General features: G+C 42.3%; 1 protein-coding gene across 30 annotated transcripts in view; it reads right to left on the bottom strand.

Moving 5' to 3' along the window:
- Positions 1 to 24513, bottom strand: part of ptprsa (protein tyrosine phosphatase receptor type Sa) — a 166258-nt gene that overhangs the window by 111895 nt on the left and 29850 nt on the right. For 29 of the 30 annotated variants that reach the window (XM_056239060.1, XM_056239059.1, XM_056239063.1 and 26 more), the window contains exon 2: positions 13542 to 13710. In XM_056239060.1, the coding sequence (XP_056095035.1) occupies positions 13542 to 13626 (85 nt within the window). In that variant the 5' untranslated portion in view covers positions 13627 to 13710. Of the gene's footprint in view, positions 1 to 13541; positions 13713 to 24513 lie in introns of those variants that run through there. The other variant, XM_056239061.1, reaches the window with a different exon arrangement.

Raw genomic sequence — 24513 nt, 5'->3', positions numbered from 1 at the left:
GTCTCTCCTTTTTCATCACCCTCAACTACATCACTTTCACTTTCGTCCCACGAATACTATTGAATGAACGAACCCGTGTCAGGTGGCTTACCCCAAAAACAAAGAATTATTTGCCGAATTTGCTAGCATTGGTAGGTTTAGGATTAGTTGTGGGGGAGGGGGTTGGGATTAGGCAATCAGGTACTGACTTCAACGAGGGGGGTAATAATTTGGAGGTAGTGCTGCACGATTAATCGTATCGCAATCGTAATCGCGATGTCAAACCTATGCGATTATATAACGCAAAATGCCGCGATTTTATATGAAATAAACAAATTAGGGCTATTAACGCAGCATCTCTTCTTTGTTGTCATCCTTTGACTAGTGTTACATGATCCCGCTCTTCGTGCAAATGCCTTAAAACCATTTTGCACGACAAGAAGTCAAAAGAGAGCGCGCTGCCTGTGAATGTCCTGAATGTGACTCACAGAAAGACGCGCGCCAGTATAATGCGCATGCACAGACCGCGTGCCAGAATACAGTTCTCTTTCGAGCTTGAACGAACAATAACACACACAATTATGCCAAAATGTCGTTTTGTCGATTATCTTCATAACATAAGAGCAGTCTTATGATGGACGAAAAGAGTTGTGCTTGTGAGAGAATGAGGCGCGTGTGAGATCCGCGTCTCGGCAACGGCTGCTCTTAAAGGGCCGGCAGCGAATAAAGCGTTCCGTCAGTAAAGTTAATCAAAGAACAAAGGGAACAGAAAATTACTCACTGCTCTTGACTAAAGAAGTTTTGTAGCTTTAATAAGGATTAGTCTATATATAATTTATAATTCATGCAGCGCAGACTGTTTGATAACTTTATTCAATTTCTGTATATAAATCTGTATATAAATCCTCAATCCTACCTGTTAAGACAGGAAGGGCACAGGTAAATATGGCATTTATTATGGGTTTATGTGAGGATTGTTTGAAGTTCACTTAATTTAAAAGCTGTTTTTTTTAAGCCTAATAAATATTTTAAAAGTTGATAGCTTTCAATTGTATTGATGGAATCACTGTAATGTTGGATGGCTATAATTAACGTTTAAAATGTGGGGGGTGTCGTCATTTTTATCCAGACATCAATGGTTTATTGATCATTATAGGTGTTATCAATCATTTAGTTGTTGTTGCTAGTTTGAGTTGAGAAATACACATTAATACACAGAATGATCACTAATCTGTGTGTGCATTTTACTTTAGAACCAAGCAAGTTGAAACCATTTGTTTATTATATCGCAATCGCAATATTGACCTCATTAATCGCAATATGACATTTTCCTCAAATCGTGCAGCCCTATTTGGCGGGGGTCGAAATTAGGCACAACACCGGAAATGAGTTGCAGGGTCCGCTGTGTAGTTGATTATTTTAAAAAAGACTGTGTGTGAAGGTGTTTCATACCTATACATGACAACTGCTCTCTGGATCAAACGCAGATCTGAATGTTCGCTGTGATTTTGTCAAAGGTTTAATAGACACAGCTGAATCACTGTCATTTAGGAATGAGATCGCGTGGGTGTTTGAATCGAGATCGCCATCTTTTTCCGATTAATCGTGCGGCTCCACTACAAGACGAAGGTCAGAAAAACCAGCCGTGAGTGATGGATTGACTAGTTTAACCTCTGCTGTGTAACCTCTCTGTTCAGTGTCTGTGTAGCCCGAGGTCACACGTTCCCGCCGGCTGTGTATCGATGCTTTACCCATGACCGTTAGCGGCCACATGCGACGGCCTACAGCGCAGTCGGTTATGGATTTTCTGACAGGGATCTTGTGAGTGTAATAGAGAAGCTTGGACGAGCTGAGACTTCACGAGACAAAGAGGATCACTCACACAATTAACCTTTCCACTAGCCGACACTTACTTCTGTTTACAGTACACAAAACGCTACGAAGGTGAGACGATACCAAATGAACACGTTTTCATTTTACTGACAGGACAAACAAAGCACAGATGTGCCAAAGAAATGGTGATATACATACATACAGGTATATATTATTTATTTTCATGTCGTGGGTAAGGACATGCTTCATCTCCTTTCAGACTCTTTTTCTCGCGTTAAGAAGTGCAGGTCTCCTGAAAAGCTTATAATAATATGATTCTGTCGCCTCCATTTGGTGAGTCTCTTATTATAATGGGAGGCTCGGGGTGACAGATGACTAACCATAATCAACGGAGAAAAAAAGAAACCTTCCCAAGCTTGTAAAAAACTGCTCCATTACGCTGAGAATTAGAAAAATGCAGGCACAAAAAATGGCAGCCCATCAGGGCGTTTTAAGAGCATCACTTGTCGGCCATCTTGTTTAAAATAGCCACCTTTCAACCACTGATTCAGGCTTATTGAAAGGGTAAAAAGGCACATTTTGGTATCATACGTACTTTACCTCTGAAAAGGGCAATTACAGGGATCCCAGTGCCGGATAATGACCGAAGTGGCTGTAATTTGAGAAATCAATGTGAGCAACATGTTTCGGCCAAAACATCTGTAATGTTTGGACTCTAAAGCAACATCTACTGTACATACAAGCCAAGCACCTGCTCTTACAATAACAAGACTGGGGTTTGACACTAACATTATGAAGAGTGTGTTTGCCTAGATGTGAAGAAGGTCCTTACACTCATCTTTAGATTCATAGCAAACCACAAAAATGACAAAAAAGGTCTTTGTGACCCCGAAACGAGTAAAACTAGAAGAGAAAGTCCTGGTGAGAGGAAAAGGTTTAGCTTCGCCTGCTTGAACACAGAGATTTGTGGCCGTGTGCTCGACTGACTTCAGACCGACCGTGGTTCGTCCTCCCAATTGGACTCTCTCTCTTTCGCTCTCCGGCCACACGAAGCCAACATGCCTATCGGTCGACAGATCTGACTTCAGACATCGCTATGGAAACGCGCGAGCCGGGCGTTTCTAACTAGCTAATCGACCGCTGTGAAGGCTAACGGTCCCAACCAGGAGAGCATGTGTGGGAAACACACGATAGAAAGATCTAGTAATGTGGCAGAGCATTACTCAGAAACGCAGTTGTGGAGCATCTGTGAGCAACTAAATCGACTCAGAAATGATTTCTAAACAGATGGCGGAAAGGTCGAATGCGGGTTTTGTGCAGATGTTTTCATGAGGTCATCATTAACCCTAAGCGGGTCATTTGGGTCTTTTACAGTCGAGCGTGACAGCGCCATTTGGGACTAGCACACCGGTTTCTATTAGATAATGTCTTAACATATAACATGACATGACATCAAGCCTTGAAATGACATAACATATAACAACATATGACAAATAACATGACATACCATCATAACATGACATATAACATAACATATAAGTTATATGTTATGTTATGATGTTATGTTGTTATAGCTATAACAACATAAAATATAACATAACATCATAACATGACATATAACAACATTTAACATGACATAACATCATAACATGGCAAAAACATGACATGACATAACATAAACACCAGTTGCACCAGATTCTTTAATACAACGGCTTTTCGGTTTTAATAATAATAATACAATAAAATAATAAAAATGATTCTAATAAAAAAATCAGAATTGATACCTCTTTAACATTGCCATTTGTATCGCATGCACCGGTTTCTTTAAAACAATGAGTTTTCAGTCTTAAAAGTAATAATAATAATAATAAATATAATAATAATAAAAACAATTGAGATCTCTGAATTGAGATCTGCACCTTTTTTTAATACAATGACTATTCGTTTTTTAAATAAATATTAAACCTCTCAATTATTGAATGAGATTTAGTGGTTTACTTTTTCTTCTCATTATTATGATCAACTCATTTCATCTCTTATTTTTAATCTGCATGTCAAACATTGTCTCACGTGTCTATTTAGATTTTTGTTTTAAAGGAGAAAAAAAGAGGCCTTACTCGAACAAAAGCTAATAAAGATAGCTACTCTATGCATAGATGCGAACAACAGGAAGTCGGTTGTTTCGTCCCGCTGTGCTTGTCCTCTTCCCACAATTCTCCTGTCATATTACTACAATTACCGCTGATTATGATGCTTAAAGTCGACCCCAATGAGCCGCTTTTTCCTGCAGAAGTCTGGATAAGAAAATCTTTAGCAGGTGTGGGGTGAGTAAGTCAAAGTCTACCGAGAGCTTTAGGAAATTAACTTTAACAATAAGGCCAATTTTGCAACTGAGACGAGGAGGAAATCGCAACAATCTGAAGTGATTTGCGGCGACCTCGGGCGATTGGGACTTGTTGACAGACCTCGTAAAAACGGACACCTGCGATCGCTCGAGGGTTAAAGTCCTCAGAGTGGACTGTGGGAATCTCAATCTCACATCACAAACGTCTTACTTTGCAAGGAGATCATGGTAAAACTACAAAAGACAGATGTGAAAGACCCAGCAGGATGCGCGCTAAAACACAAACACTGCTGAATAAAGCGCCACAAACAACATTATTATGTCAGTCAGGCTTCAATTCAACGGCTGACCGCTTTTAATTGTAGCCGTGACATCAATTATGCAAATGAGAACAATAAACAAACTAAAACGTCTGGGGTTTGATCAAAAACACAAACAAAATCATCAAAATTTCACCTCAGAGTACTTGTAATACTGCCAACGGCCTCTTGATTAACTGTTTACGTCCTCTCTTAAAGCAGGAATAAACACACATAGTCACTGAATTTGATCGTGGAGCCACAAAGAAAGTCTTTTCAGTGTATTGACTCTGATGGGACTCTGGTAAAGGGCTCAGTCGCTGATGCTGGATCACAAAGGTGACATGCAATAATCATTTTTGACATTCAGCAAATCCGAGCCTGCTAAACTGCTTCATGATTAATCTGAGCTGCTCGGGAGAGTGTGTGTGCGAGCCTGTCTATCCAGCAGGTGCAGGTGACACGATCCACGAGGCGCCATCTGCTGGTCCACTCGTCTAGTGGAGGATTTTAAAGAGATGGAAATGCTGTCATTTACACACACTCATCATGTCTATACTGTCTTCTGTGGAGCATAAAAGAAGATATTTTGACGGATGTTCAAGCCACTCTTTTCCATACAACGAAAGCGTAGCCTATAGTGATCAGGAGCTTTCAAGCTCTAAAAAAGAAGTTAGCATAATTTATTTCTAGAGCACATTTAAAAGCAACAGAGTTGCTGTACAATAAAACATTGAGCATAATAGTCCAAACGACTTGTGCACTGTATTCCAAGTCTCCAGAAGTCATGCGATAGATTGAAGTCCTTTACTTCGAAAGTCTGGTATCTCAATTGTACTTTTGCCACATGAAAATTGGCAGAAATTAGCGTCCAACTTAGAGCACCAACGTATTTAATTATTACAATATTTGCATGATTATTTGCCGAAGCTAATAACTTTGCACATGTCAACATAATTAGTTTTAATTGTACTTTATTGTCCAGCCTTGGCTGAAAATTGGTCTTTGGCCTCGATATACATACAACAATGTCAACACAATCAAATAAATACTTAAAGTCCCCCTGTAGTCAATCATTGATCCTTTAAAACTCATCTATAATCACCAAAATTACATATTTAAAAAAAAAAATCCTTAAAATATATTGAATGTAACTCGATAACCTTGCCTCATTTAGTATGTGTGGTTCTATGAATATGCAAATGAGCCCCGCCTCCACTCACTCACTCAGCTCAGAGATCCACTGGTTGACGATCACACGTTGATCTGATTGGTTACAAGGTCGTTTGTGACGTCAGAAACACCAGCGATTTCAAACCGTGTTTTTGAGACTGTCTTTGGTTCACTGCAGTTTTAAGCAGAAAATACTCAGCAATGCTGTCAACTTATGAATTTACACACGGTTTGTCTTAAAGCACATTAAAAACACCACATAGACACATAAACAACATTAAAAACTTGATTTTTCAACACAAGGGGAACTGTGTCAACGCTGCGAGTGAGTGGAGGCAGGGCTAATTGGCATATTCATAGAACCGCGTATACTAAATGAGGCAAGGGTGTCGAGTTACATTCAAGCTATTTTAAGGCATGAATATTTTTTTAAGGGAAAAAACGTTTAAATATGTTAAATATGGGATACAATTATTAACTACAGGGGGACTTTAATTACTGGATGAATCAGCGGGTCAGCGCAGATCTAAATGTTCTGGTTGAGATTCTGTCAAAGGTTTAATGGACAAATCATTGTCATTTAGTAATGGGAGTTTGAATCGAGATTGCGATCTTTTAACGATTAATCGTTCAGCTCTAAACACAAGTCATACAGGCAACTTTTCCTGTGCTTGTTTGTTGTTTCTTGAGCTTGATACGGCCTACTCACAATTCTTGGAAAAGAGCAGCACGAACATTCGTCGAAACGTCTACTTTGGTGCTCTACGAAAGAACGTCATGAGGGCGAGTAAACGATAGCGGGATTGATTTTCCCTTTAACAACTAACCTGAAAGCACCTTGGTGTGGGTGATTAAATATAATCATCAATATGATTTGTTAGATAGATACATAATTTGATCTTTATCTGATAACTTTCGAGTGGTGAAAATCAGAGATTTACTTTAGCAATGGAGCAGCGTTGGGGAGCTTAAACCTGTTCACTGTACAAGCCAGGTAATGAGGGACATTCAGGGCCTTTTAGCTGATAACTTTAAAGAGACAAGGCGAAGGGGGGGTTCTTTCCCTCGGGGGACTGAAATCTCTCACTTGGAAGCTTCAAAGGAAAAATAAATTATTGAAATCGCTCTCGTCACTTTCTGCCCGAGTCAATCAAAGCGGAGGGGATCTGGCAAGGGCGCAGACTGCATGCAGACACTTAAGGAGATTGCTAAACGCTACAGCGTCCCGTGGCGCGCCGTTTCCCGAAATATGTAGCGAGCATCGCTCTGACGAACGACAACAAATAAGCCTTTGGCGGGATTTCTAATATGTGACCCGTCGCATAAGTCGCACGGGTATATTTGTGGCAATAGCCAACAATACATCGTATGGCTCAAAATTATACATTTTTCTTTTATGGCAAAAATCACTTAAATATTAAGTAAAGATCATCCTCCATGAAGATATTTTGTAAAATTCTTACCGTAAATATATTAAAAATGTATTTTTGTGAGTGGATGCAGCACAATCTTGAACATAAATGCACAACTTTAAAGGGGATTTTCTCAATGTTTCGATTTTTTTTGCACCCTCAGATTCCAGATGTTCAATAGTTGCATCTCGACCAAATATTGTCCTATCCTAACAAGCCACACATCAACGGAAAGCTTATTTATTCAGCTTTCAGATTTTTTACATTTTGTTTTATTTAAAAATGTACCCGTGTGACTGGTTTTGTGGTCCAGGGTCACATATAGCCACAGGAAATCAGTGTAACTGGAAATGGAGGAATAACCCGAGCCTGTGTTATTGAGCAATGGTGTTGTGTGTGAGCAGGAACACAAAGAGGGGCGGCAGCGTTGTGCAGACTGTGGTGTACAGTTTCGACACGGGGGTATTTTGGTCCGGTGGACGCGGCGCTGGACAGGGTGTCTCTGGACGCTGGAGGTTTTCAGGGGGTGAGAGGTTCAGATTGGGTGTTGTGTGGTCAGACGGAGGCACACCCAGGCCGATCCGACTGTTTTTAGAGCTCGTGTGGAGGATTGTGGGAAAGCGGACCCCCGTCTGACGCCTCGTCCCAGAGTGAAGGATACGGACTAATAAGCGGGTTGATGTAATGCTGATATATACCAATCAAAAGTCTGGACACACTGTACTAAAACTGTTTCTTATATAGTGAGGATGGAGTGTGTGTGTGTGTGTGTGTGTGTCTGTGTGTGAGAGTATGTGTGTGAGAGTATGTGTGCGTGAGTGTGTGTCTGTGAGAGAGTGTATGTCTGTGAGAGAGTGTGTGTGAGTGAGATGGTGTATGTGAGTGTGTGTGTGTGTCTGTGAGAGAGTGTGTGTGAGTGTATATGTGTCTGTGAGAGTGTATGTGAGTGTGTGTGTGTGTCTGTGAGAGTGTGTGAGTGAGATGGTGTGTGTGTGTGTGTGTGAGATGGTGTATGTGAGTGTGTGTGTGTGTCTGTGAGAGAGTGTGTGTGAGTGTATATGTGTCTGTGAGAGTGTGTGAGTGAGATGGTGTGTGTGTGTGTGTGTGTGTGTGTGTGAGATGGTGTGTGTGTGTATGTGTGTGAGGTGTGTGTGTGCGCGAGAGTGCGTTTGTATGTGTGCGTGAGTGTGTATGTGTGCATGAGTGTGTCTGTGTGTGTGTGTGTGTGTGTGTGTGTGTGTGAGAGAGAGAGGTGTGCTTGTGAGGTGTGTGTGTGTGTGTGTGTGAGTGTGTGTGCGCGCACGTGTGATGTGCGTGTGTGTGTGTGTATGTGTGCGTGTGTGAGGTGTGGGTGTGTGTGTGTGTGTGTGTGTGTGAGGTGTATGTGCGTGCGTGAATGTGTGTGTGTGTGTGCGTGTGCTTGTGTGTGTGCGCGTGTGCTCATAAGCTAATTGTGTAAATGTAAAGCCACTGGACTTTCTGCACACACACACACAAAAACAAGCCCCCAGCTTTATTACCACAGGCCAGATTTATTCACAGCCCTTTTTTCTTTTTGATTAAAAACGTCTCCTCCACATGTTGATTTATGAGCACAAGAGCGAGCGCGAGGGAGGCGGTGAGGATGACATCATGCAGTTGGCAACCCGTCGCAGAGGTGACATCCACTCGCTTTGTGTCTGTGTCGAAATAAAAGCCTGTGTGCGTGTGGTTCAGCTGAACGACAAAACCACCACAGTCCACCTGCATGCACACACACACGCACATCACCTTAAACAGGGGCTTATGAGAACAAAAATGATTTAGTCAATATGCAAACCCAATTTACGTCCATAATTGATGCATGCGTGAAATGAGATATTAACAAGAAAAACAGTAAAGAAATTGATTAATATATCAGTGTTGGGTGCTGCTAACTACTAGCAATGCTACTAGCTTAACTACGCTGTAAAAATTTTTTGAAGTTACTAGCAATTTCTGCTTTTCTACACCAATTTTTTTCAGTGTACATATACACGCGATGTATTCCCAATTAGAAGTGGTGTATCATAAAAACACGCTACGCTGTTTTTAAGTCACATTGTATTGCACACGTAGCTTTAGCATCATGCTAGCTGATCCAACAATCAAAACTGCTATCCTAAACTCTCATTAAGAAATCCAATTAATTTTAGTGAATCACAAAAATAGTTAATGTAATTGAATTGGTTAAAAAAAATCTTCCTATTTTTGTAACTTGGTGAAAATGTCGCTAACTCTTAAATTTGAACATTTAAGTGCCAACTCCTTACCAAAATAAGTAGCTTGACCGTTCCTAAACTTTCATACGAAGCATTAGAAGGGTCTAATATTGAATAGCTAAAACAGTTAATTTAAACAAATCAGTTATTTTTATTTGTAACTTAAACTGCTAACTGCTAACTTTTAGCATTTAAGTGCTAACGTCTTTTCCAAAATAGCATCTTAACTCTAGCGTACCAACTTTCCATTTGCAGTAAACTTCACAAATGAGTTTCAAAGCTTCTCCAACACTGAAAATGACACGAGAACAACAACAAAATGTCCCCCGTTCAGCCGGCTGTGCTGCACGACAACCTGTCAAGACAGTAATTAGCGATCAGAGCCTGTGAGAGCACAGCAGACGGCATCGCAGCCAATCAGACGGCGCCGTGCCGAGGGCTTCGGTGGCTGGGGGGTTTGAGGGGGGATGGAGTGATTAGTGCTCTGGGACCATGTGCACTGCCTAGTAAACATCTGAATCACAGCGACCCACACACAGACTCAAGACAAACACCAGGAGCAATTTTGAGGGTGTCACCATTAAAAAACAAAGACTGATAGTGAGTGATTACATCCCCTACGATTATAAAAAGAAAGGCATTGCATAGTAAAGAAAAAAAAAACACACACAAATGTGGTCTCAGTAATGTCTCAATGGTTTCTCCTGGACTACACCGAGCATAAACGGACGACAAATGGAGGCTAAAGAACGGATCTCAACAACGTGTCAAACGGTCAACACATTCGTCCGAAAATTCACTATTAAAGGCCCCCTGAAATCCAAATTTAAGTTTTTTAGCTTTTAGTATGAATATGTTAGGCTTAAGGTTGTGAATAAGCTGGTGTGTTTCAAAACAACGACAAAATTCACATTTAGGAGATATAAACATTCAAAACGTAGTCTCTCACTTCCGCGAAAATGGATCACGGGTTTTTATGACATCATCGCGGAACTACTCATCACATCTTCTGTCCAATCAAACGCTTTCTAGAATCGAAAGCTCCGCCCCCTTATGCTATAAACACCACCTGGCCGAAGCGACCGTTGACACTTCGCGGAGCAATATGGGTTGGAGAAGTGTGTTCGGTTGCTCAAACTAGGGCTGTCGCGGTGAAGGAATTTCCCTTGCGGTAATTTTGAGTGGCTCAATAGCGCGATATGCGGTATTACCGCCATTTATTTATTTATATTTATTTGTTGCTATAAATACGTGTTATGATCATACACAAAAACAATGTAACCAATGTAACTGAAACTAAACAGCGTCTCTGCGCATTGAAAGACTGTCACTCAGCGCGCAGTTACATTGTTACGCCAACGCTGTCTTTGAGTGAGTCATTAAACCGTTCATTCAACGAAAACGTTCAAAAAAGCTGATTCCTTAAATGATAGATGCAATGAAACAAGGCGTTAATTATTTTTTTTAACTTTGAGCTCCACTTTTCAAGGCTCAGCTGACCAGCAATGCTTCACTTTTGGGCAAAGCTGAAGCAATGCTTCACTTAATAGAGACCAATGCGTGACTCGCTGCTTTCCCCCCACGGCTTCCTCGCGCTGTGTAATGCTGACCAGCGCTGATGCCATTCATGGTAAATAGCCTTACCCTTAAAAGGATGATACGACAAATATTTCGCTTTCCTTGGAAACGGCAACCTTTTCACGAATATACAGGACTTGACTTCAAAGACAGACGCAGGTAATCGCACGCGCTCAGGCGATCTCTCATTCACTGTCTGTTTAGGCTTAAGTCCAAATCCACGAAGCCTCTGTACAAATCACCATGATAAACAGTCTTGTTATCATTATTAACTTATTTAACATTCAATACACATGGTACGAACTACGAAGGGTGGCCTTATGAAAAAAGAAAACGCGGTTTGGCGGTTGCTGCGGTTACTTGCATTCCTCTGCGGTTGGCCTGTCAGTAGCGCAGTACCGCAATATTGCGGTTATCGCGACAGCCCTAGCTCAAACGTTCGAGTTTTATTCCGTTTTCCAACTGGACGTTGGTTAAGAATAAAATGGCTAGAGTTTATTCACAGCCCTACAATTGAATCCAACGTATCATCAGCGCTCGGATTCTCTTCCATGGTGCTGTCAGTCTGAGAGGAAAATTAAACGCTATTGGCTATTTAAAAAGGGGGAGGAGCCATTGAATATGTCCCGCCGTAGCTTCCTGTTTCAGTGGAAATTACGTCAACGCATCAAACAAAGCCAAGGCACTTCAGTGGGCCTTTAACTCCATTTTTTAGCTCAAATACTCGTTTTCGCGTCCCAACATTGCGTGTACGATTGCATTAGAACTATGTCTTTTTAACTAATTTTGGAGAAAATGCATTCTGTCTAACCGTTTTTGAATGCAGAAACGCATCTGAAGTAAACGTCTCCTTTGAAATGTGAATCTGAATCCAGAATAATCTCACACGTACAAGCAGCCTGCCGACTTGTAATAGTTTTCTCACCCTCATTGCATACAAAGTGAAGGCATCAGATGTTATGTTGCCTTCTCTTCTGGGCCACCCTACAAAACCAACAAATAGGAGAACAGAACAATGTCGGGCACACAAAGACTGTATCTGACAGCGGCCCATTCTCATGTTATCTCTCAGGCGGCGCTTGAATTACACCTATTTTAGGCTTGAAAGCAGTAGGTGGAGGCTTTACCTCCGCTTTCATCCCGCACTCGCCCCTCTTTACTTCACTTGACTCTTTGTTTTGTTTCCCTAATGCGTCTCTAAACCCATCTTAGGGGAGAAATGGTGCAGAACAAATCCTGACTTCGAGCTTTGGAAATTAAAAGACAGCACAGGCCCCGATCCGTCTGATGAAGAGATATACACGGGAAAAGAGAGACGGAATAATCCGATAAACAGTGATCTCGCGCTTCACGTCTCTACGTGTACGGGGAGATCCTTAAACCCACACAGCGGTTCCTCTTTTATTCTTCTGATGATTATGAAACAGCCTTGAAACTGTAATTGTGCGAAATTATACAGTTTTTAAATAAACGATTCGGTGGGTCGTCTGAACAACTTGTCGATTAATCAGTTTTAAGGAGGTCCTATATAATTAGCTTGGTTTTGGGTTCAACTGACCTAAAAAAATACTTTTGTTGCCAAAAAAAGCGAAATTTCCTGATCAACTAGCGGGTTACTGGGCAGATAGTTAACCAGTTGATCATGGTTACCCATTCATAATGTTAAGTAAAGCTTAAGTTTAGTTTTAACCTTACAAAAGTCATAAACATAAGGCCAGAAACTTAATGCAAGTATATGAATGCAAAAATAGCCTCATTTCTTAATCAACTTATTGGATGGCTAGTCAACTAGTCATAGTTGTAGTTGACCCAAAATAGTCGCCCTCAACCCCTGGATCTGCCAGTAGTGGGTCTACAATGGTTCTACGTCGATGTTGACCCAAAATGATCGCCCTCAACTACTGGATCTGCCAATAGTGGACCTACAATGGTTCTACGTCGATGTTGACCCAAAATGGTCGCCCTCAACTACTGGATCTGCCAATAGTGGGCCTACAATGGTTCTACGTTGATGTTGACCCAAAAGGTCACCCTCAACCACTGGATCTGCCAATAGTGGGCCTACAATGGTACTATTTCGATGTTGACCCAAAACGGTTGCCCTCAACCACCGAATCTGCCAATAGTGGGCCTGCAATGGTACTACGTCAATGTTGACACAAAATGGTCGCCCTCAACCACTGGATCTGCCAATAGTGGACCTACAATGGTTCTACGTTGATGTTGACCCAAAATGGTCACCCTCAACCACGGGATCTACCAATAGTGGACCTACAATGGTATTACATCGATGTTGACCCAAAATGGCCGCCCTCAGCCAATTACATTGACATTTGCATGGCACTTACTTACTTATAATTCAAGACTATGATGTTGACCCAAAATGGCTGCCCTCAACCGCTGGATCTGCCAATAGTGGCCATGTAATGGTACTACATTGATGTCGACCCAAAATGGCTGCCCTCAACCGCTGGATCTGCCAATAGTGGCCATGTAATGGTACTACATTGATGTCGACCCAAAATGGCTGCCCTCAACCGCTGGATCTGCCAATAGTGGCCATGTAATGGTACTACATTGATGTCGACCCAAAATGGCTGCCAAAATGGAATTATATTACTTATAGACTTTTAAGACACCTGAGACTTGACTTTTAAGCTCGAGTTCATCTTAGTTTGCTTACATAAGGCCAAGGAGCCGGTGAGCAGCGGAGACAGCAGCAGGGCGCTCAGGGAGAGCAGGATGGGCAGGTGGCCGGCTGGCATCATGTCACAGATGACCTTTGACCTGGCTGGAGAGCCGCGGCCCCACAGGCTGGAGACGAGGGGTCGGCACACTGGACGTTTGGCACTCTGGAGGAGACAAAACAGAAGAATCCTGATGAGTATTGGCATTTACTGACAGACAGGCGAGATAAACACCAGTATGTTAACATAGTTTCACCAGTCAACCATCAAAAGTTCATTCACAAGCTTTACCCAAACGTTCACTTTGAGCCTGTTCAGAGACTCCCAATTTCAGTTTTACACAACTCATAATTAGTCAGGCTTTATCATTGGATCTCGTCATTATTTACTTATCCACCAATCTTGTAATTACCAAGCCACTCATCAATATTTCAGACGGCGTCTCTTTGTTTTAGCCAAATTGCGATTAATCCCCCCGTCACCACTCTCTTTGCCTCGGGAGTCAACTTGCGGGTTGCTGTATCTCTCACACAGACGGGGCGGAAACCCTGGCGAATGTGCTTGTACACCATTTAATTAAAGATGGCAAGAACATCAGATGGCAAGATGGCAAGAGACGCGCAAACACGTGTAGTTGCTTTCGGAAGCACTCGCTCACGTCGAGAATGAAAGAGATGTTGACATGAAGCACTGAGACTCTAAAGAGTGACTGTGTCTTCAGTAGACGAACCTCCAGGCCTGTGTGACTCAATAAGGGTGTTCAAACAAGTCGGAGTCCAAGCTGGCAGTTTTTTTAATTTGCGCCTTCGGGTTCTGGTGGAGTCTAGGAAGTACTAAACGAACCGGCAAATGGCCAATATTAAATGTCTAAAAAAATAAACTAGAAATAATAGCCACCACAACCACTAAATGCTAAAAGTAAATTAATTTTAAATAATAAATTAAAGAATAACTTGAGTAAAGTTTTTTATAAAAAAAAAAGATTAAATAAAGGGAGTGTTAAATGATGGCAAAAGTAATTTAACTATAAAATTAGGAAAAACGAGCAGGTATAATAAAATATCCAATATCAGACAATATGAATAAATAATAAAAATGTAATAATGAAAATAATAATAATAATAATAATAATATGGTAATAGACATAGTGCTGACATATTGTGAATTCTTAATAAAAATAAGCCAAAAATTATTTTATAATATTGTATAAAATATTATAACTACAAAATGAACTGATAAATGGCCAAATAAATTAGACATAAAACACTAAATGCTTCAAGTCAATTTAGGCATCACAACATTATAAATGTACAGTATGAACAAAAATTAGTGTTAAGAATTTTAAATAATACTTTTTTTATGTTTAAGTGAGTGTCAGATTATGGAAAAAGTCATTTAAAATAAAAATAAGGTAAATTAGCAAGTGTGATTAAATAAACAATATCGACCCAATATGTAAAGATAAATTAAATAAAATAATTAAAAATAAATAAACAATAAATTAATTAAAAATAAAATGTCAGATGAATGGCCAGAAACCAATATGGACACAGACATGATACAGACGCATTGTGCATTCATAATAAAAATAAATATTAACAATATTTCATATAATATGGTATTAGATAAAATTATAATAATACTGTTTGAAGTGTTATTGCATTAGGCCTATTTGTATACAATGTATAAAGAATACTTATAATAACTGTAAATGTAATGGAACTTCCAAAAAAAATACAGAGAAGTCCCAGACATTACATTGTAACACTTCATCAACACTGAAACCCAAGCAGTCAAAATTCACAAAAAGCCAAGATCTTGACTGTGGGTGCCGACATATCGCACCACAACAGGACCCTCTTGTTCTTTTCCCCAGAGGGCACGTGAGACACTTCAAACTTTAATAATAAGTCCTTTGTGTCTTCAACACAATAACACAGTCATCACATACACACGCCGTGTCAGTCTGCACCACTATTTGTGCTCTTCTAGTGCAGCGTGTTAAGTTTCCAGAGAGGCTGGAAGTCATAATGCGCGAGTGAGGACCTAGTGACAGCTGGCTTGTCAGCTTGGGGTTTCCTGTCAACCTGCATGGCGACACTTGAAATTCCGCCCCACATAAACAATTGAAAGCGTCAGTCGAGGGATTCGATTCTAGAGCGCCGCAACCAGAGGGCCAAAGCAGGCACGGCATACCCAGACAAAGAGGAGGAATATGTCCATGCTGATTTACGACGCTCCCCTACGCTGGCCGCCCAAGTCCCACTCCCAAAGTAGCTCCCATTCACCATGTCTGGAAAGTGAGGTTTAGAAGTTTCATTGCAACAAGACATTAAAAAGAAACATGGCTGGGACAATAAATCGATGCATCGTGAATCGAGAAATGATTCTGGATCGATTCCAATTTTTCCGAATCCATCGCAAATCTCTCTCGAATCGATTCTGAGTTTAATGTTTAACAGCAGAGGGCGCTGCGTGCTCTAGAAACAGCCGTAATCTGCTGGCTTCTAATGGCTCTTACACACACCACTTAAATCTTTTATAAATAACCATTCATAAAGTCCGAAAAGGTTGAAGTGAATTACAAGGGTGTTTGCAGTGGGCTGTTTACATTAATCTCGCATCATAAAAGCATTCTGTGGTGCGAGTAGATTTTCAGACTCAGACGAACGCTCTTCTTCGTGAGCATTTGAGCGTGCGGTTAAGTCTTAAGCAGAGTGCCCTCTGCTGTTAAAATCCAGCCTAGAGCGCCCTCTGCTGTTAAAATCCAGCCTAGAGCGCCCTCTGCTGTTAAAAACCAGCCTAGAGCGTCGTCTGCTGTTAAACACCAGCCTAGAGCGCCCTCTGCTGTTAAAATCCAGCCTAGAGCGCCCTCTGCTGTTAAAAACCAGCCTAGAGCGCCCTCTGCAACCAGCCTAGAGCGCCCTCTGCTGTTAAAAACCAGCCTAGAGCGCCCTCTGCTGTTAAAATCCAGCCTAGAGCGCCCTCTGCTGTTAAAATCCAGCCTAGAGCGTCGTCTGCTGTTAAACACCAGCCTAGAGCGCCCTCTGCTGTTAAAATCCAGCCTAGAGCGCCCTCTGCTGTTAAAAACCAGCCTAGAGCGCCCTCTGCTGTTAAAATCCAGCCTAGAGCGCCCTCTGCAACCAGTCTAGAGCGCCCTCTGCTGTTAAAAACCAGCCTAGAGCGCCCTCTGCTGTTAAAATCCAGCCTAGAGCGCCCTCTGCTGTTAAACACCAGCCTAGAGTGCCCTCTGCTGTTAAAAACCAGCCTAGAGCGCCCTCTGCTGTTAAAATCCAGCCTAGAGCGCCCTCTGCTGTTAAACACCAGCCTAGAGTGCCCTCTGCTGTTAAAAACCAGCCTAGAGCGCCCTCTGCTGTTAAAATCCAGCCTAGAGCGCCCTCTGCTGTTAAAAACCAGCCTAGAGCGCCGTCTGCTGTTAAAAACCAGCCTAGAGCGCCCTCTGCTGTTAAAATCCAGCCTAGAGCGCCCTCTGCTGTTAAAATCCAGCCTAGAGCGCCCTCTGCTGTTAAACACCAGCCTAGAGTGCCCTCTGCTGTTAAAAACCAGCCTAGAGCGCCCTCTGCTGTTAAAATCCAGCCTAGAGTGCCCTCTGCTGTTAAAAACCAGCCTAGAGCGCCCTCTGCTGTTAAAATCCAGCCTAGAGCGCCCTCTGCTGTTAAAAACCAGCCTAGAGCGCCGTCTGCTGTTAAAAACCAGCCTAGAGCGCCCTCTGCTGTTAAAATCCAGCCTAGAGTGCCCTCTGCTGTTAAAAACAGTCTAGAGCACCCTCTGCTGTTAAAAACAGTCTAGAGCGCCCTCTGCTGTTAAAAACAGTCTAGAGCGCCCTCTGCTGTTAAAAACCAGCCTAGAGCGCCCTCTGCTGTTAAAAACAGTCTAGAGCGCCCTCTGCTGTTAAAAACAGTCTAGAGCGCCCTCTGCTGTTAAAAACCAGCCTAAAGCGCCCTCTGCTGTTAAAAACCAGCCTAGAGCAGCCTAGAGTGCCATCTGCTGTTAAAAACCAGCCTAAAGCGCCCTCTGCTGTTAAAAACCAGCCTAAAGCGCCCTCTGCTTTTAAAAACCAGCCTAGAGCGCCCTCTGCTGTTAAAAACCAGCCTAGAGCGCCGTCTGCTGTTAAAAACCAGCCTAGAGCGCCATCTGCTGTTAAAAACCAGCCTAGAGCAGCCTAGAGTGCCATCTGCTTTTAAAAACCAGCCTAGAGCGCCCTCTGCTGTTAAAAACCAGCCTAGAGCGCCCTCTACTGTTAAAAACCAGCCTAGAGCGCCATCTACTGTTAAAAACTAAGCTCAAAATCGATTCGCGATGCATTTGGAAAAAAATGGAATCGATTCACGAATCGCAATGCATCGATATATTGTCCGCCTATATTCGGCCCATGATAAAGCAACCGAGTTAGGATTGCTAATAAATGCGACCATAGTTTTGGTGCAATCTGTTATTCACAACAGAATACAGGCGTTCCTCGGATTGAATGCTTTCGATTCATGTTCCTCACCTTGGCTAGCCCTCAAAGGCTGGGAAAAGAGGCACATTTCGACCGCACCATCATGCAATATGCACAAGGACCAGTGTGTATGAATTATTGAGCTGTACGGAGAGGAGAATGTTATGAACTTGTTGGAGAACAACACTACACGCACAGCAACACGATACACTTTTGCGTCATGCCATTGTGTTTTGGCATGCATTCGCTGACAAAACGGGAATGTTTTTGCACGTAAAACTCTAATCTCCAAACTAACACTAGTATTTTAAACATGCAAATAATCCAGGATTTTGCCATCATGAGCCAAGGAGATGCCTGCAGGAAACAGCATCGCAACCACTGAGTCGGTCGAGCATCTTTCTTGCATTTATGCGTTCTCAGGTCCTACATATTCAGTTCTATCTCCCCATCTTTGACACTACCTCCGGCCAATGCCAATATGCTGTATGATTGTTTTTCCTTTTTAATGGAGAGCACCAGCAGTCAGATGTAATCAGGGTTGCGCTCATGACTGGCTGGCTTCCTAATCCTGCACGTTTCAATGCATTATTAATGCTAATATGTTGTATTCAGCACTGAAACGGAGAGATACGGCAACAGACAGAAAAGAAAAGAGAGAGAAAGATTGAAAGATCTGGCATTTGAAACTATCAAACTAGGGTACAAGAAAAAATGCTTGCAGAAATAATAGGAGTGTTAAAATGAAGTGCATCTACATTCTAGCACATAAACACAACATAAAAACATCTTATAAATGAACGTCGCAAAGAGTCGTAAACACTTGGACCGTCCAAGTACAACCCATGGCTGCGGTGCCGCATTAAATGCGTTCGCATTAACGTGAGTGATGATTATGAAATCCGCAGTGCTGTTTATCCTCCCGGGAAACGCTGACAGAGAGACAGAGTTTATGTGCATGTACATGAAGTAGTTCGCCCTGGTTTTTGCAGATTGATGCAAAAATCTAGTAGCAGGGCACGTCGCCGAAGAAACCACCGCGCAGACGCTTAGAAAAGAAACAGATGCAGCTGCGTAACAACTGGGAGGACGATAGTGTGTGTATGTGTGATTTTTAAAGCTGGATAATCAGAAGAGGAAGCCAGATTGGAGTCCCCAGTGAGTCAGTGTGAGGGAAATGGAAGGAAGAAACCATGGCGAACGTCCAATTAAAACTCCCAATTAAGCGCCCCAGAGAGCGTTCCTCAATATAGAGATCAAACCGCTGATAGCGGCGCAACCGGCCGTGTTGCAAAGACATCGCGCTACAACTTGTCTGCAATGTTCCCTGTAACCTCTTTAGTCACCTTTGACTCAAAAGGAACAAGATATCTTGGTTTTTCAGAAACCAACTAATACTGTTAGCACGCCTAGAAAGAAATATTTATTTTACAAAGTTAACGTGCGCATTAGCGTACAAGTGCATTTGAGGCTAATAAAAGGCTAAATATACTTCTACATTGGCCAAAGAGCCCAAAGTGAAGCAAAGATAACATACTACAGCTTTTCTGCAATTCTCATCTAACCTCTTTGACTGAAAAGAAACAACAGGGAATCCGCAAGCATTCGAAGCCAACAAATGTTAGTATGCCCACAAAGAAAGATTAGTATGATGGCCAATTAACACTCTACGCATGCATTCAAAGCTAACAAATGCTAATTGCACTTCTACATTAGGTAAAGAGAAAGTGAAATGATGCACGCTGTGATAATTTTGGGCAAAGTAGTAATATGTCACTACGCACCACCACAATGAAGAAGTAGAAGGGAAACACATGATTTTTCACTAATAAAATGGGCCGGCTGATTATACACGCACTAAAAATGTGATGGTTTAAAACCAGATTCAAGACAAAAGACCTCAGAGGGATCTCATAAAACAATGCTGTGGCCGTTTCTATTTACGAGCGAATGTAATATCCCTTAAAGAGTCCCTTGTAATGGCACTGTTCCCTCCGTATGCTACAGGCACCGTTTTAAACAGAGGCCCTTCTGAATGGCTCTTGATTCTGTCCAATTATCAAGGACACACACTCCTCCTGCGGTCACACACACTTATGTGTCTGTCCGCCGCAGTAAAGTGAGAGAGTTTGAGCACACACACACATCTGGCTTTCATGTCAGCGCCAGATTTGACTGTGTAGTCCAGGTGGCTCGAGTTCGTGTGTGTCTCTCTTTGGTGTCCGAGCTGCCATTTTGAATTGCACACAAAGAAAGGCCAATGGCAAAAAAACAATATCATATTGAGCCAGAGGTCCTTTCACAATTCCACCACCATTTTCTCTTCAGTTCTGACCGTATAGTTGACAGTTTGCTTAAATCACTGTGTGATATATAATGTCTTTTGATTTTTAGGTGTCCCCTGAATGTGTATCTGAAGTTTCAGCTCAAAATACCCCACAAATCATTTATTATACCATGTTGTAAAGGCCCATTTTTGAGTGGAAGGAAAACCATGCTGTTTGCGTGCCTGTATCTTTAAATGCAAATGAGCTGCTGAGCCTTTACAGCTCGTGCCTCGGATACTCTGCCAAAAACTAAAACATCTGTTTGGTTTTGATTTTCATCTCTATCGTGGCCAGGCTCACGAGACAGTGCAGTTCTTCGTCATCATGAAAGCTTATTATTTTAAAGCCATATCAGTCAAACTTCTGATATATGGTTTTCTGAGCGCACACACCCGAAGCACGCGCACAGAAAGCTGGATGTCAGACGAAGCGTCCCGTGAGTTATAATCTAATTTCTTATTCGTGTCTTATTGCGCGTAAACTGTAAAATACACACAAGGTTATTTCAAAAAACGCACAAAGTTCATGTATGTGAATGTAAACAGCGGGGAAAGAAATCGCATGTGTATATTAGATCTGTTTATTTAAGTGAAAGCAGCATAATATACAATAACTACTGCTGAATATGCTGTTAATATAAATCAAACAACAAAATAAAAACAGAATATTACTCCCTGCTCTTGGTTGAATAACTTTAGATTTAATAAGAATACATTTCTTACTTGAATGCTGCTGTTAAATGCTCCCTCAGGGGCGGAGCTAAGCTAACAGGGCAGATCCCGTCATCAGTTGTGGGCGGGGCCTGTTCTGATGTGACGTCACATTGGAGCACATTCCTTAACGGCTCATTTTGAGACACTTTCATATTTGTGGGGACATAAACAAACAGAGAGGATGGATTTTTACCACAATAAGGTGGTTGTGTGCACACACTGTGGACACATAATTATGTTCAAAAAGAATATAAAAGTCACTTTTGCATAATAGGTCCACTTTAAGGATTAAATTTGACATGTGACAGGAATGAATAGGACATGTTCTTGACAGATTCATCCTAAAGCCTCGCCATACACAGTGCCAATATTGAGTAATCATATGCATTTGCATGTATTTGTGGGAGAATTATGTAAATACGTTTTGCCAGTTCTATCCTCTCTCTAATGCTCCACACAGATGCATAACAATCACAGCATTATCAGGTGATTGCCTCTCATTTCAAGGCACACACCTGCCATTGCCGTCATGGCTACAATCCACAGAGACACAGAGAGAAGACAGCAACGTCTTCTGTGACCAAAGCCTCCTGCCTTTGTGTTTGTTTACAGTGGCAGCGAGATGATCTACGGCTTTTCCCTGCGCTGCAGATGTGCCGCAGAGCCGAGATGAAATGTTTGATGAAAAATAACACGCGCAGGAGTCGCACTGTCTCCACTTAAGATTCAGAACAGTGGCGTGGGTAAAAGAAGTGGCAAGAGAACCAGGCAGGGGGCTTTTGCCAAGAAAACGTCTTTCTCCTATATCCTCTCCAAACAGCCGTTACATAATTCTCGAGTCTTGAGTACAAGCAGAACGGAGGGAGTGTATGTGCGTGCATCAGAACAAAGCGAGCGGTGCTTCACGCTGATATGTCATTCTGAGAAAACCAGGTGGCACGTTTGACCTTTGCGCTTTCAGGGAGATAAATCCAAGAGTCCTTTCACTTCTGTGAGAAGAACAGACATGCTGCAATGCAGTTAAACACGGCACTCGCATGAAGTCAAAGCTTTGAGGATTTTAGTTCTTATTTCTTAGCTTTGACGTCTACATGCTAACTCCTAAACAGGGATAAAATAATCCTTTAGAAGATATTCACATTTAAAAGTGACATGTGTCATGTGCACATTTTTGAATCATAAAAGTCTCTCTATAGTGATAATGTCCTCTCCCCTCACTACTACCTGCAACCGATTAGCAATAGCAAGTAGCAAGAACTAAAACGCCAAACCTTCAATGTGCCCCATCCAAACTGAGGAAATTTGTCAACACAGCACTTTCAGAATCCGTAATGTTTGCACAATTCCCCCTTAAATTTCCTGATCAGGGTCCTTAATGTTTGCAAAAAATACCCCTTAAATCTCCTGATCAGTGCACTGATTTGGAGAGACAAGCATTGTTACGCAGTAGGATATTATTAATTTTCAGTGTAGGACATATTGTCTAAAAGACAGGTCATTGAGTCTTTGACATCAGAAAAGGCAATTTAATTACAAACCTGGCCCGGCTCTGATCTGCATTAGTCCTTGAAAGAAGAATGACGTTAGGTTCTGGATTCTTGCCAAGCCATCTACATGCAATTCTTGCCCTTTAAGACTCAAGTAAGATCTTTTCAAGGGCCACCCTAGAGGCGGAAATATCGGCGTGTATTCATATTCGGGATCCCAGTGAGGAATAAAAATTGCATTAAGTGCAGATGCCCCCTGGAAATTGGAATACTTTTCTTAGATGGGTAAATAGCAGCTACGCAGAGATGCTAAGGGATTGCAGTATGGAATCATTCAAATCAATGTAAATAAATTGTTATTTGGGAACCTGGCAACCTATGATTCGGCTGCTGCTCAGGAGGATGGGATGGTTCCTTTCAAAGGTGGACAATTATGCTGCCACTCACTGTTATTGGTGGCGAAGCCCGAGGTGGGGTGGACGGGCTGCATTAGCATTTCAGCACTGTGCATTTATTTAAGCTAGGTGTAACCGCACTGCCGCAGGCAAGATGTTAGTGCTTTACGCTGCAGAAAACATCCTGCTCTCGTGGTAGGAACCATTGAATTTCAACATGAATGCATTCTCCTGTCTTGCATTGATGGTGGGATTCAGTGCTGTCTGGTATTTGGGCACTAAACTGAACAACACAGGTAGTTTTGTTGTGTGTAAATGCTAGGTTAACAGCACCACAATAGCAAACCTGCTCTGTGTTGAGAGGTAGTTGGGTTTGTATTTTGCACAAATGGCACCTGAACTACACAAGTGGAGCTGTTCAGATTAAGAGCTCTTTCCTGAAGGATGCCAGTGCCCCCCTAGTCCCATTAACTGAAATAACTTCATTGTGCTAATTAACAACCCCGGGGTCAAATCATCACCTTGTTTATACATGCTTCACTCAATTGGGCCTGCTCCGAATTTGCGAGGAGTAGCACGCTAATGGTGGCCGTGGCAACAAATGGGGAATTCAGCTTTTTTCACCCCTTTACTCACCATAATAAAACCATTTTGCTGAAGCACGTTGACTCCTCACCACTGTAATTACATGACAGCACTGTGGTGAGTGGGTGCAGGAGTGTATAATCACATTATGACCGCGACTGGAGCCTCGGGAGAAAATGCACCGAGGCAGACGCGAATGTGTGCGAGTGAGGTAAGTGTCCCTGGGTTCATGACTAGGCTGAGTAGATGCGGCTCCCTCCCCTCAGCCTGCTGAACCGAGAGAACGCGAGTGAGATGTGTTGAAGACAGAAAACAGATGGCCAGGTTTGGGTTTGTGTCTCCTGTCTGTCACCTCCCTCCAGCCCAGTTTGAGAATAACAACTGGCCACTTTTTACGGCTATTATACAAGCTGCGAGGAGGAAGGGCAAACAGAGTCCCGGGAGCTCTACCACAATCCCGCTTTCCCATTTTGCCAATCTCGCTGACTGGGCTTCTGAGATGCTGCACAAGGGAGGAATTGTAGAACAAGAGTAGGGGTCAAAGATCAGGTGACCCCACATACCCACTAGGAATGGGGTAGAGGGGTAGTTATCCTCAACTTGGGCAGCCCGAGATTCTGATGTGTCCCTGAACGAGCCATTGAGGAAACAGAGACTACGCTGTCTGCATATGAAAGTACCACTCATAAACAGGCATCGAAACACTGGGTGATTGTTGGAGTTTGACCTTACAAACAGACCATGAAGGACGTGCAGTGTTCTCCGAGGCTTAGCACTAACACTGTGTTGAATCAGAAATGCCTCAATCAATGCCCAACAAATCCTTTCCTTGCCAGCCAAAAAAATAAGTTACCTCTTCGGACAACTGAAGATCTGCAGGAGGGATCAAAGGTGAGAGGTCAAGCAGCTGGTAAAAGCCCTTTTTTTAAACACACAGCATTCCTGCACTCCCCGTTAGGAAACGTACACTGCCGTTCAAAAGTTTGGGATCGGTAAGAT

The sequence above is a fragment of the Rhinichthys klamathensis genome, unplaced genomic scaffold (assembly GCF_029890125.1).
Source record: "Rhinichthys klamathensis goyatoka isolate OS25496 unplaced genomic scaffold, OSU_Roscu_1.1 h1tg000552l_1, whole genome shotgun sequence".
In the NCBI taxonomy this organism is placed as follows: Eukaryota; Metazoa; Chordata; class Actinopteri; order Cypriniformes; family Leuciscidae; genus Rhinichthys; species Rhinichthys klamathensis.
The sequence above is the reverse complement of the archived record's forward strand: the minus strand, read 5'-3'. Positions and strand labels throughout refer to the sequence as shown.